General features: G+C 49.9%; 2 protein-coding genes across 2 annotated transcripts; both read left to right on the top strand.

Moving 5' to 3' along the window:
• The first annotated feature begins 4,454 nt into the window (after positions 1-4,454).
• Positions 4,455-5,279, top strand: LOC136492313 (uncharacterized). Its single transcript, XM_066488373.1, has 3 exons — positions 4,455-4,520; positions 4,632-4,793; positions 4,956-5,279. The coding sequence occupies exons 1-3, from the start codon at positions 4,455-4,457 to the stop codon at positions 5,277-5,279; spliced, it is 552 nt and encodes a 183-aa protein (XP_066344470.1).
• A 4,406-nt stretch (positions 5,280-9,685) lies between these two features.
• On the top strand, positions 9,686-10,357 carry LOC136492312 (uncharacterized). The gene has a single exon (XM_066488372.1). It carries the CDS (start codon positions 9,686-9,688, stop codon positions 10,355-10,357), a length of 672 nt encoding a protein of 223 aa, XP_066344469.1.
• The last annotated feature ends 612 nt before the right edge of the window (positions 10,358-10,969 follow it).

Genomic DNA, 10,969 nt, shown 5'->3' with positions numbered 1-10,969 from the left:
CTGCGTGCTTTCGTCGTCCACCACGCCGTTGCAACTTGCAAGGTTTCTGTTGCAGCGGTCTCTCTCTCTCTCTCTCTCTCTCTCTCTCTCTCTCTCTCTCTCTCTCTCTCTCTCTCTCTCTCTCTCTCGGATCCTCTAGTTTCGTTGCGCTGTGACAGTGACACTATTATCTTTGGGCTGACAATTGATGGGTCCTAGTAGTGAACATGTCCAGTACTACTCCAGCAGGAATATTCCGGACCGAAGCAAACACGAGGTCTGCACTCTGTGGTAGATTAGAAGGCCTGGCCCTCAAGCAAGTTGAACGGCCCAGTTTTCATTCTACCTCCGTGTGAACTAGATATTCTGATTTTTCTACTTATTAAACTATATAAAATTAGACATCTTTCTTCGTGAACTCTTGAAACAGTTTAAACCACCTCCCTCTAGTATGGAGTGGTTTTGAACGCTGTTTTTCCTTTTATTAGTTAAAAAATCAGTAAATATTTGGTAGGGTTTTTAAACCACATAAAATGTCTCTATGCATTTAAGAATTTAGAAACAAATCTAGAGATAGATTGGGTGTATCAAATATAAACAAAATATTAAGAGCTCATGAAAATATCTCTAGACTGCTTCAAAAATAGATTTAGCTCAAGAAAAATGTAAAACATATCTAGAAAAATCTAGAAAAAGATATCAAAACATTCTAATTGATATATGTAAACACGTTTTGAAAATTGTTCACAACAAAAACATAATACGCAACTGGCACGAATTTCAGCATGAATGTATTTTTGCCATTAATGCTTTGCATCACATATTTTTTTATGTGCGAAGTTTTTAAAACATGTTTATACATCAATCAGGATGTTTTGATATTTTCTCATTTTTGTAGAGCTAAACCTATTTTTTTTAAGTTTCCAAAGTTGTTTTCATGAACTCTAAATAGTTCACTTGCATTTATCGTATCCCAATCTACCTCTATCTAGTTTCGACGTTTGGGGAGGAAAAATTAGACTACGACGACAGATCATGAGGTAGAATGGACTTTTTTGTTTTTTTCACTCTCTTTGTCGGGTTCATAAACCCGGGGTCCCCAACGGGTCCGCTTCCCAGCAAAGACTCAGCCCAGCAGACGGTGTAGCGAGCAACACGCGCCTCTCGGGCTGGCCCAGATACCTAATGATAGGCCGGAGAATGATCTAGCCCCAGACCGGAAAGGCCTGGCCAAGGTGAGGACATAGACTGACTTCGACCTCCTTCTCCGACCAAGGATACGTCACACCTCTGCTTGCAGCTCTTCCCCGACCGACATAGTTGGGGCCGACTGGGAACGACCGACCGGGGACGCCCGCTCGGTAAGGGTCCGAGGATCAGGCGGAGCAGATAAGGTAAGACGCTCAAGTCAAACCGCAATACCGATGACCGTAACCTGCCATACACTGCGCACCTGCAGGATGGTGCCACCAGGCCATGCCAGAAAGGCACTATGCAACCTTCCAGGTGTGTTAGAACCCAAACAGTATAGTAGGCGCCGACATTTGCCATACCAGGCGAACACGGTAGAGCCTGCCACATGCATCTGGACATAAACAGTATTATGGGCGCCGACGACCGTCTCGTACCCGACAGAGTGGGCAACAAGACTAGGTAGCACACATATATATTCTCTCTCTTTCTCTGACTTGTAAGAGCTCATCCTCTTCGACTATAAAAAGGGGATGAGCTCTCTCCTAAAAAAGAGGCTGGCTATTCTAACTTTGGCTCTCTGCTCTCCTCAAAAAGAGAAGCTAGACGATTCGAGTACTCGAGGACCTGAGAACTTGAATAGCTCAATAGCTCTAGAACTCTAAAGCTTCACAGAGCATATGCTCTAATACTTAGCGCATGTTAGAGCCCTCGTCACTCTTAACCCTTCGGTTTAGAGTTCGACCGAGCCTTTAACACCCCTTCTTATTCCTACTCGTTTGTAACCCCATAGCAAACTTTGAGTATCTAGGCTTAGGAATAAAGACATCGACCGACTAAAACTGGACATAGGGCACGTTGCCTGAACCAGAATAAATCCTGTGTCATTGAGTGCTAGGCCACATCCGAGCACAACGCGCGACAAAACTACAAATATTTACTTGTTGGTCACTTTTCACACCGACAATTGGCGTCGTCCGTGGGGAAGACGACATGCGTTCACGCTTTTGGTCATCGGATGGTCCATCTTTCCACCATCTTCGGCATGGCGAACTCAAGCGATACGATTCACTTTGGCTCGCTGGAGTTTCCCACGCTCCCACCTGTTGGGATGTGGGTTCCTCCCGTCTTTGAGCCGCTCCAGACCTTCCTCTTTGAAAGTCTGGACTTCATCGCCGACCAGCTCGGCGTACTCCGCCTCCATCAGGAGACACTTGTCCTACGCGCCCATTGGAGGAGGAGCGCCCTCCGACGGCCTCGGGCCACTCACCGACCTCAACGTCGAGACACCCACGCTTCGCCTCGAGCCCATGCTGGGCTCAAACTCCAAGGTGAGTAACATATATATTGTTCTTTATTCACTATTTAACATCTTCTGTCGACTCTCCGAGAAGACCCCGTTGTCCTCACCATGACCGTCGCACGATCGGTTCCCCTATGGCTTTGTGTCCCCTGTGGACGCGTGCGGACGGGGGCTTCGAAGGATGCGGACGCCGCCCCCTCTCATATCTGAATTCGTGGGGATGGCGGGCTACACTCCCGCCTCCTTTAATAACCTCATGGATGATGAGGTCAAAAGTGATGGCTCCATCATTGGTAACGTCGTGGCATCTAGCCACCCTCTGTACTGAGAGTGCGCTATGGCGGACGCCCTAGGACAGCCATCGATGATAGCAGAATCTCTACAGACTCACGCCCTCTAGACCCTCATACGAAGGCCCTCGTGCAAGCGTAGAAGCACGGTGAGGAGTTACGACAAAGGTGACAAAGTCAGCTGCCACCTGCGCTGGCGTACTTGGCGCAGCACGCTGCGCCATGTGCACATAACTCGGCGAGCGTCGCTCGGGGTCACGCCTGCTAGGTCTAACGTAGCATCCTGGATGGAGGGAATGATCCCCCACAATTTGCTCAGACTGGCCAAAACATCACTGCTGCGGTGATGCTTCTACGCGGCCTTCCCGAGCCTGCCGACCCCTATAAGCAGACAATCCACCGAAACAACCGGGCGCTGGTTAAAACCGTCGCCATTCAATAGGTGGAGAGCTCTGCATCGTGACACCGACTCACGGCCTCTTGCCCCACTAGGGGAATGGGGCCACACCAGTTGAATCGCTCCATCCACTCACCACTACAGTTGTCGAGCATGGAACAGGAGGCCGCAGCTGCACCACGGCCAGACCCGGCGCCCGCTCCACACCGACCACCTATGCGCGAATGGCTCGGGCCAAACCATGACGCTTTGCAGCGTCATCAACAATCGATGCCATGCCCAGCACGATGATGACGCCCATCAAGTGGCGATGAGAGCAGGTGGCATGGGCCCTGGCCTGACCATCGAGGAGTACGGGGACACACATCCCAGTAATGGTGGCCGACCAAATGACTGGAGCCCCAGCCTAGATGGCCTGGGGCCATGGGCCTTTGGTCATCGCGTCTAGAGAGCGCCGTTCCCATAGCGCTTTTGACCACCCACCAACATCGCTAGATACACTGGGGAAACGAATGCTGGTATATGGCTCGAAGACTTCTGGCTCACCTGCCGAGCCAGAGGAGTGGATGATGACCACTTCATCATTCAGTATCTCCCCATCTGCATGGGGGAGCATGTTCAAGCATGGCTCGAATTCCTTCCGCCCGACAGCATCCGTGACTGGGTGGATCTCAAGAGGGTCTTTGTCAAGAATTTTTAGGGGACATATGTCCATCCTAGGAATTCCTGGGACCTTAAGAGCTGCTAGCAGGAGCCCAACGAGTCCCTACGGGATTAAATTCATAGGTTCACAAAATGGTGCAACTCCCTTGCTGATGTCGTTGACGCGGACGTCATCAGCGCATTCCTCTCTAGGACAACCTATGAGTCCTTCATCTACAAGCTCGGTTGTCTGAAGCCTAGTACCACCCATGACCTGCTCAACATCGCCACGAACCATGCCTCTAGCGAGGAGGCGACCGGGGCGGTCTTCAGCGGTGGTCGGGACAAGGGCAAGGCCAAGCGTGAGGACCAAGGCAAGGGCCCCTCCACGCAAAGGGGCAAGAAGAACAAGAAAGATCGGCACCGACTGACCAACCTAGCTTTGGTCATCGCAGCCGATCATGCGGGCAAGCAGCCCTAGCAGGGCTAGCCCAATCACTTCGACAAGCTCATGGAGAGTCCATGCACCAACCACGCCTACCTCGTCAAGCACCTCTACAAGGACTATGAGCTCCTCAAGTGCTTTCTATGATAGGCCCACAAGCCAAAGGAAGGGAAGAGAAGGGAGGAGGAGGCCAAGAAAGGAGACACGATGGGCAAGGATGATGATGGCTTCCTCGACCCCGAGGATTGCCTCATGATCTTTGGGGGATCCAAGGCCATCCACTCCAAGCGCTAGCATAAGGTACGCTACAGAGAGGCATGTGCCGCCGAGACGACCATCTCCTCTTTCCTTAGCTGGTCAGAATCCTCGATCACTTTTGATTAGAATGACCATCCTTCCCACGTCGCCCAACCATCGCTCGTCATCGACCCCATCATCTGCAAGAAGCACCTCACCAAGGTGCTGATGGATGGAGGCAACGACCTCAACATTCTCTACATCGACACCCTTAACACCATGCGCATCCTCTGGTCAAAGCTCTGCCCAGTGAGCTCTCCCTTCCATAGCATGATCCTAGGGACGTAGGTGTACCCACTCGGGTAGATCGACCTGCCCATCACCTTTGGCGACCGAGCCAACTTTCGCTCGAAGGTCCTCACCTTCGAGGTGGTGGACTTTCCAGGGTCCTACCACGCCATATTGGGGCAGCCATGCCACACCAAGTTCATGGCGATCCCCAACTACACCTACCTCAAGTTGAAGATGTCGGGACCAAACAATGTCATCACCGTGGGTAGCACCTTTTTGCACACCTACACATGCGGCTGCGAGCATTTCAAGCTTGCCACGGCCATCATCAACTCCGCCGAGCTCTCGGAGCTCAGGAATTCATCAACTCCAGCTGTCCCATACTTCAATGAGCCAAACTCCTCAAGTACCTTTCACCCGACTGAGGAAACCAAGGCGGTGGGGATCAAATCCACCGACTCGATCAAGACGGTGCGGATCGGGACCAAGCTCCTGGCCAAATAGGAAAGCGAGCTCACTGACTTTCTACGCGCTAATCGTGATGTCTTCGCGTGGAAACCTTCCAACATGTTGGGCATACCAAGGGAAGTCTTCGAGCATGCGTTACACCTCATCTTGGGCTCGAAGCCCGCCAAGCAACGCTTGTGTCGCTTTGACGATGAGAGGCGTATGGCCATAGGTGAGGAGATCACCAAACTCCTATCAGTCGGGTTCATCAAAGAGGTATACCACTCCAACTGGCTAGCTAATCCTGTTCTTGTGAAAAAGAAAATCGGGAAATGGAGAATGTGTGTTAATTATACTGGCCTCAATAAGGCGTGTCCAAAGGATCATTTTCCTTTGCCATGCATAGACCAGATAGTCAACTCCACCTCAGGATCAAAATCCTCTCCTTTCTAGATGCCTACTCAGGCTATCACCAGATCATGATGAAAGAGTTCGACTAGGTCATGACTTCATTCATCACCCCATATGATTCATATTGCTACATAACCATGCCTTTTGATCTGAAGAACGTTGGCACCACCTATCAATGGTGCATGCATCGATGCTTCGCCGACCAAATCGACCCGCTCGACTAGCCTGACCAAGTCGAGCGGCCGAAACCAACAATCATCGTCTATGTAGATGACGTAGTGGTGAAAATGGCTCAACCTAGCGACCTGATCGCAAATTTGGCCGCAACATTTAGAAACCTTCGAAGGTTTAATATCAAATTGAATCCTAAAAAATGTGTTTTCAGAGTTCCGAAGGGGAAGCTCCTTAGATACATCATGTCTAAGCGCGGCATCGAAGCCAATCCCAAAAAAATCATGGCCATCTCCAACATAGGCCCTATACGCATGTCAAGGACGTATAGAGGCTCACCGGCTGTTTGGCCACCCTAAGCCGGTTCATCTCCTGACTAGGGGAATGGAGGATGCCTCTTTATAAACTTCTCAAGAAGATAGATGTATTTGTCTAGACAGAAGAGGCACAATAGGCCTTGGAAAGCCTCATAGCATCATTGACGTCGGTCTTAGTCCTCGTCGCTCCCGAACGGGGAGAACCCCTCCTCCTCTACATCATGGCAAACAAACACGTTGTGATCGCCGCCCTCATCGTCAAAAGGGAGGAGCCGAGACGCCCCCTGAAGATTCAACAACTAGTATACTTTGTCGGTGAGGTACTCACCGATGCCAAGGCTCAATACCCTAGGTGTAGAAGCTTTTGTACACCATGTTGATGGTGACCTAAAAGCTCCTGCACTACTTGACCGACCATGAGATCATCCTCGTCACCTCATACCCGCTTGGAGACATCATCCGCAACCGTGATGCCACAGAACAAGTGTCCAAGTGGGCTCTCGAGCTCATGGGTCACGACATCAGGTATGTCCCTTGCACCGCTATCAAGTCTCAAGCTGTCGCTGACTTCATCGTCGAATGGACAGAGGTCCAGCTCCTGACTCCGGACATCACCCATGAGTACTAGATAATGTACTTCTATGGGTCGGTTATGGCACTTGGCTTGGGGGCTAGAGTGGTTCTAATCTCTTCGGATGGGAGCAGGCTTCGCTATGCGATCCGTCTCCATTTTTGGCCACAAACAATGTCACGAAATACGAGGCCCTCATCAACGGACTACGCATTGCCGTCGAGCTCGGCACTACGTGGTTGTACGTCCGCGGTGACTCAAAGTTGGTCACTAAGCATGTGTTACGCCTCGTCCTAGGCTCGAAGCCCACCAAGCAACGCTTGTGTCACTTTGACAATGAGAGGCGTAGGGCTATAGGCGAGGAGATCACCAAACTCCTAGTAGTCAAGTTCATCAAAGAGGTATACCACTCCAACTAGCTAGCTAATCCTATTCTTGTGAAAAAGAAGACCGAGAAATGGAGAATGTGTGTTGATTATACTAGCCTCAACAAGGCGTGTCCAAAGGATCATTTCCTTTGCCATGCATAGACTAGATAGTCGACTCCACCTCAGGATACAAAATCCTCTTCTTTCTGCATGCCTACTCAGGCTATCACTAGATCATGATGAAAGAGTCTAACCAGGTCGTGACTTTATTCATCACCCCATATGGTTCATATTGCTACATAACCATACCTTTTGATCTGAAGAACGTCGGCACCACCTATCAACGGTGCATGCAGCGATGCTTCGCTGACCAAATCGACCCGCTCGACCAGCCTGACCAAGTCAAGCGGCCAAAACCAACAATCATCGTCTATGTAGATGACATAGTGGTGAAAACGGCTCAAGCTAGCGACCTGATCACAAATTTGGCCAAAACATTCACAAACCTTCAAAGGTTTAATATCAAATTGAATCCCAAAAAATATGTTTTTGGAGTTTCAAAGGGGAAGCTCTTTGGATACATCGTGTCTAAGCGCGGCATCGAAGCGAACCCCAAAAAAATCATGGCCATCTCCAACATAGGCCCTATATGCAACGTCAAGGGTGTATAAAGGCTCACCGACTGTTTGGCCACCCTAAGCCGGTTCATCTCCTGACTAGGGGAACCGAGGATGCCTCTCTATAAACTTCTCAAGAAGATAGATGTATTTGTCTAGACAGAAGAGGCACAATAGGCCTTGGAAAGCCTCAAAGCATCATTGACATCGGTCCTAGTCCTTGTCGCTCCCAAACGGGGAGAACCCCTCCTCCTCTACATCATGGCAAACAACCACATTGTGAGCGCCGCCCTTATCGTCGAAAGGGAGGAGCCGGGACACCCCCTGAAGGTTCAACAACTGGTATACTTTGTCGGTGAGGTACTCATCGATGCCAAGGCTCTATACCCTAGGTGTAGAAGCTTCTGTATGCTATGTTGATGGTGACCCAGAAGCTCATGCACTACTTTACCGACCATGAGGTCATGGTCGTCACATCATACCCGCTCGGAGACATCATCTACAACCGTGATGCCACAGAATAACTGTCCAAGTGGGCTCTTGAGCTCATGGGTCATGACATCAGGTATGTCCCTTGCACTGCTATCAAGTCTTAGGCTCTCACCGACTTCATCGCCGAATGGACAGAAGTCCAGCTTCTAACTCCAAACATCACCCATGAGTACTGGATAATGTACTTCGATGGGTTAGTTATGGCACTGGCTTGGGGGCTAGAGTGGTTCTGATCTCCTCGGATGGGAGCAGTCTCTGCTATGCGATCCGTCTCCATTTTCTAGCCTCAAACAACGTCGCGGAATATGAGGCCCTCATCAACGGACTACGCATCACCGTCAAGCTCGGCACTACGTGGCTGTACATCCGTGATGACTTGGAGTTGGTCACTGAGCATGTGTTATGCCTCATCCTAGGCTCGAAGCCTGCCAAGCAACGCTTGTGTCGCTTTGACAATGAGAGGCGCAGGGCCATAGGCGAGGAGATCACCAAACTCCTAGCAGTCGGGTTCATCAAAGAGGTATACCACTCCAACTAGCTAGCTAATCCTGTTCTTTTGAAAAAGAAGACTAGGAAATAGAGAATGTGTGTTGATTATACTGGCCTCAACAAGGCATGTCCAAAGGATCATTTTCCTTTGTCACACATAGACCAGATAGTCGACTCCACCTCAGGATGCAAAATCCTCTCCTTTCTGGATGCCTACTCAGGCTATCACTAGATCATGATGAAAGAGTCTGACCAGGTCATGACTTCATTCATCACCCCATATGGTTTATATTGCTACATAACCATGCCTTTTGATCTGAAGAACGTCAGCACCACCTATCAACGGTGCATGCAGCGATGCTTCACTGACCAAATCGACCCGCCCGACTAGCCTGACCAAGTCGAGCAACTGAAACCAACAATCATCGTCTATGTAGATGACGTAGTGGTGAAAACAGCTCAAGCTAGCGACCTAATTGCAAATTTGGCTGCAACATTCACAAACCTTCGAAGGTTTAATATCAAATTGAATCCCAAAAATGTGTTTTTGGAGTTTTGAAGGGGAAGCTCCTTGGATACATTGTGTCTAAGCGTAGCCTCAAAGCCAACCCCAAAAAAATCATGGCTATCTCCAACATAGGCCCTATACGCAATGTCAAGGGCATACAGAGGCTCACTAACTATTTGGCCACCCTAAGCTGGTTCATCTCCCAACTAGGGGAACGGGGGATGCCTCTCTATAAACTTCTCAAGATGATAGATGTATTTGTCTAGATAGAAGAGGCATAACAGGCCTTGGAAAGCCTCAAAGCATCACTGACGTTGGTCCCAGTCCTCATCACTCCTAAACGGGGAGAACCCCTCCTCCTCTATATCATGGCAAACAACCACGTTGTGAGCGCTGCCCTCATCATCGAAACGGAGGTGCCAGGATGCCCCTGAAGGTTCAACAACTGGTATACTTTGTCAGTGAGGTACTCACCGATGCCAAGGCTTAATACCCTAGGTGCAGAAGCTTCTGTATACCATGTTGATGGTGACCCGGAAGCTCCTGCACTACTTCACCGACCATGAGGTCATGGTCGTCACCTCATACCCGCTTGGAGACATCATCCGCAACCGCGATGCCATGGAACAAATGTCCAAGTGGGCTCTCGAGCTCATGGGTCATAACATCAGGTATGTCCCTTGCATCGCTATCAAGTCTCAGGCTATCACCGACTTCATCGTTGAATGGATAGAAGTCCAGCTCCTGACTCCAGACGTCACCCACGAGTACTGGATAATGTACTTCGATGGGTCAGTTATGGCACCTGGCTTGGTGGCTGGAGTGGTTTTGATCTCCCTGGATGGGAGTAGGCTCCGCTATGCAATCTGTCTCCATTTTTTGGCCTCAAACAACACCACGGAATACGAGGACCTCATCAATAGACTGCGCATCGCCGTCGAGCTCAGCACTACGCAGCTGTATGTCCACGACGACTTAGAGTTGGTCGTCGACCAAGTCATGAAGGAGTCCTCCTGCAAGAGCCCTCTCCTGATAGCATACTGGCAGGAGGTACACAAGCTTGAGGATAAGTTCCAAGGGATCAAACTATATCATGTCCCCCAAAAGGACAATGATGCCACCTATTTCCTCACAAAACTGGCTGCTAGGGAGGTTCCGTCTCTAGATGGGGTCTTGATCAATGATCTCTAAGAGCCATCTGGCCGCATTCTGGAGGATCCAATCTAGACACACTCCGACACCAATCTAGTACTCAGGGGCTCCGACCTCCCAACGTGCCTTGACCCGACCAAGTGCTTGGGCGCTCTGACCTTAGCGCCTCCACGATGACATCGCTCACCGATGTCGCCGTGGTGACACTTGATCAGGTTGACTGGAGAGCACCACTACTCGCCTACCTCCTCGAGGAGGTTCTCCCACCGAAAAGGCCTAAAGCACGACAAATCACTCAACGTGTCAAGACGTTCATCGCCATCAGTGACGAACTTTACAAGCGAAGTCTATCGGGAGTACTCATGAAGTGCATCCTGACCGACTAAGGGAAACATCTCCTCCTTGAGGTCCATGCCAAAATCTATGGACATCATGTGGCCCTGAGATCGCTGGTCGAGAAAGCCTTTCGCCAAGTGTCGGTGTAGAAAGTGACCAACTAGTAAATATTTATAGTTTTGCTGTACGTTATGATCAGAGGTGGCCTAGCACTCAATGAAACATGATTTATACTAGTTCAGGCAATGTGCCCTACGTCTAGTCAGGGTCGGTCGGTGACTTTATTCCTAAGCCCATGTGCTCAAAGTCTGTAGT

Source organism: Miscanthus floridulus, chromosome 11 (assembly GCF_019320115.1).
Source record: "Miscanthus floridulus cultivar M001 chromosome 11, ASM1932011v1, whole genome shotgun sequence".
Taxonomy (NCBI): Eukaryota; Viridiplantae; Streptophyta; class Magnoliopsida; order Poales; family Poaceae; genus Miscanthus; species Miscanthus floridulus.
Note: the sequence above shows the minus strand (reverse complement) of the source record. Positions and strands in the feature narration are given on the sequence as shown.

Bases quoted from the DNA above. Each gene is read 5' to 3' on its own strand.
- LOC136492313 (XM_066488373.1), top strand. From the start codon at position 4,455: ATGGGCAAGGATGATGATGGCTTCCTCGACCCCGAGGATTGCCTCATG. The intron at 4,521-4,631 runs GCCATCCACTCC...ACTTTTGATTAG, and splicing joins TGATCTTTGGGGGATCCAAG to AATGACCATCCTTCCCACGT. The intron at 4,794-4,955 runs GTGAGCTCTCCC...ATATTGGGGCAG, and splicing joins TCTGGTCAAAGCTCTGCCCA to CCATGCCACACCAAGTTCAT.
- LOC136492312 (XM_066488372.1), top strand. From the start codon at position 9,686: ATGTTGATGGTGACCCGGAAGCTCCTGCACTACTTCACCGACCATGAG.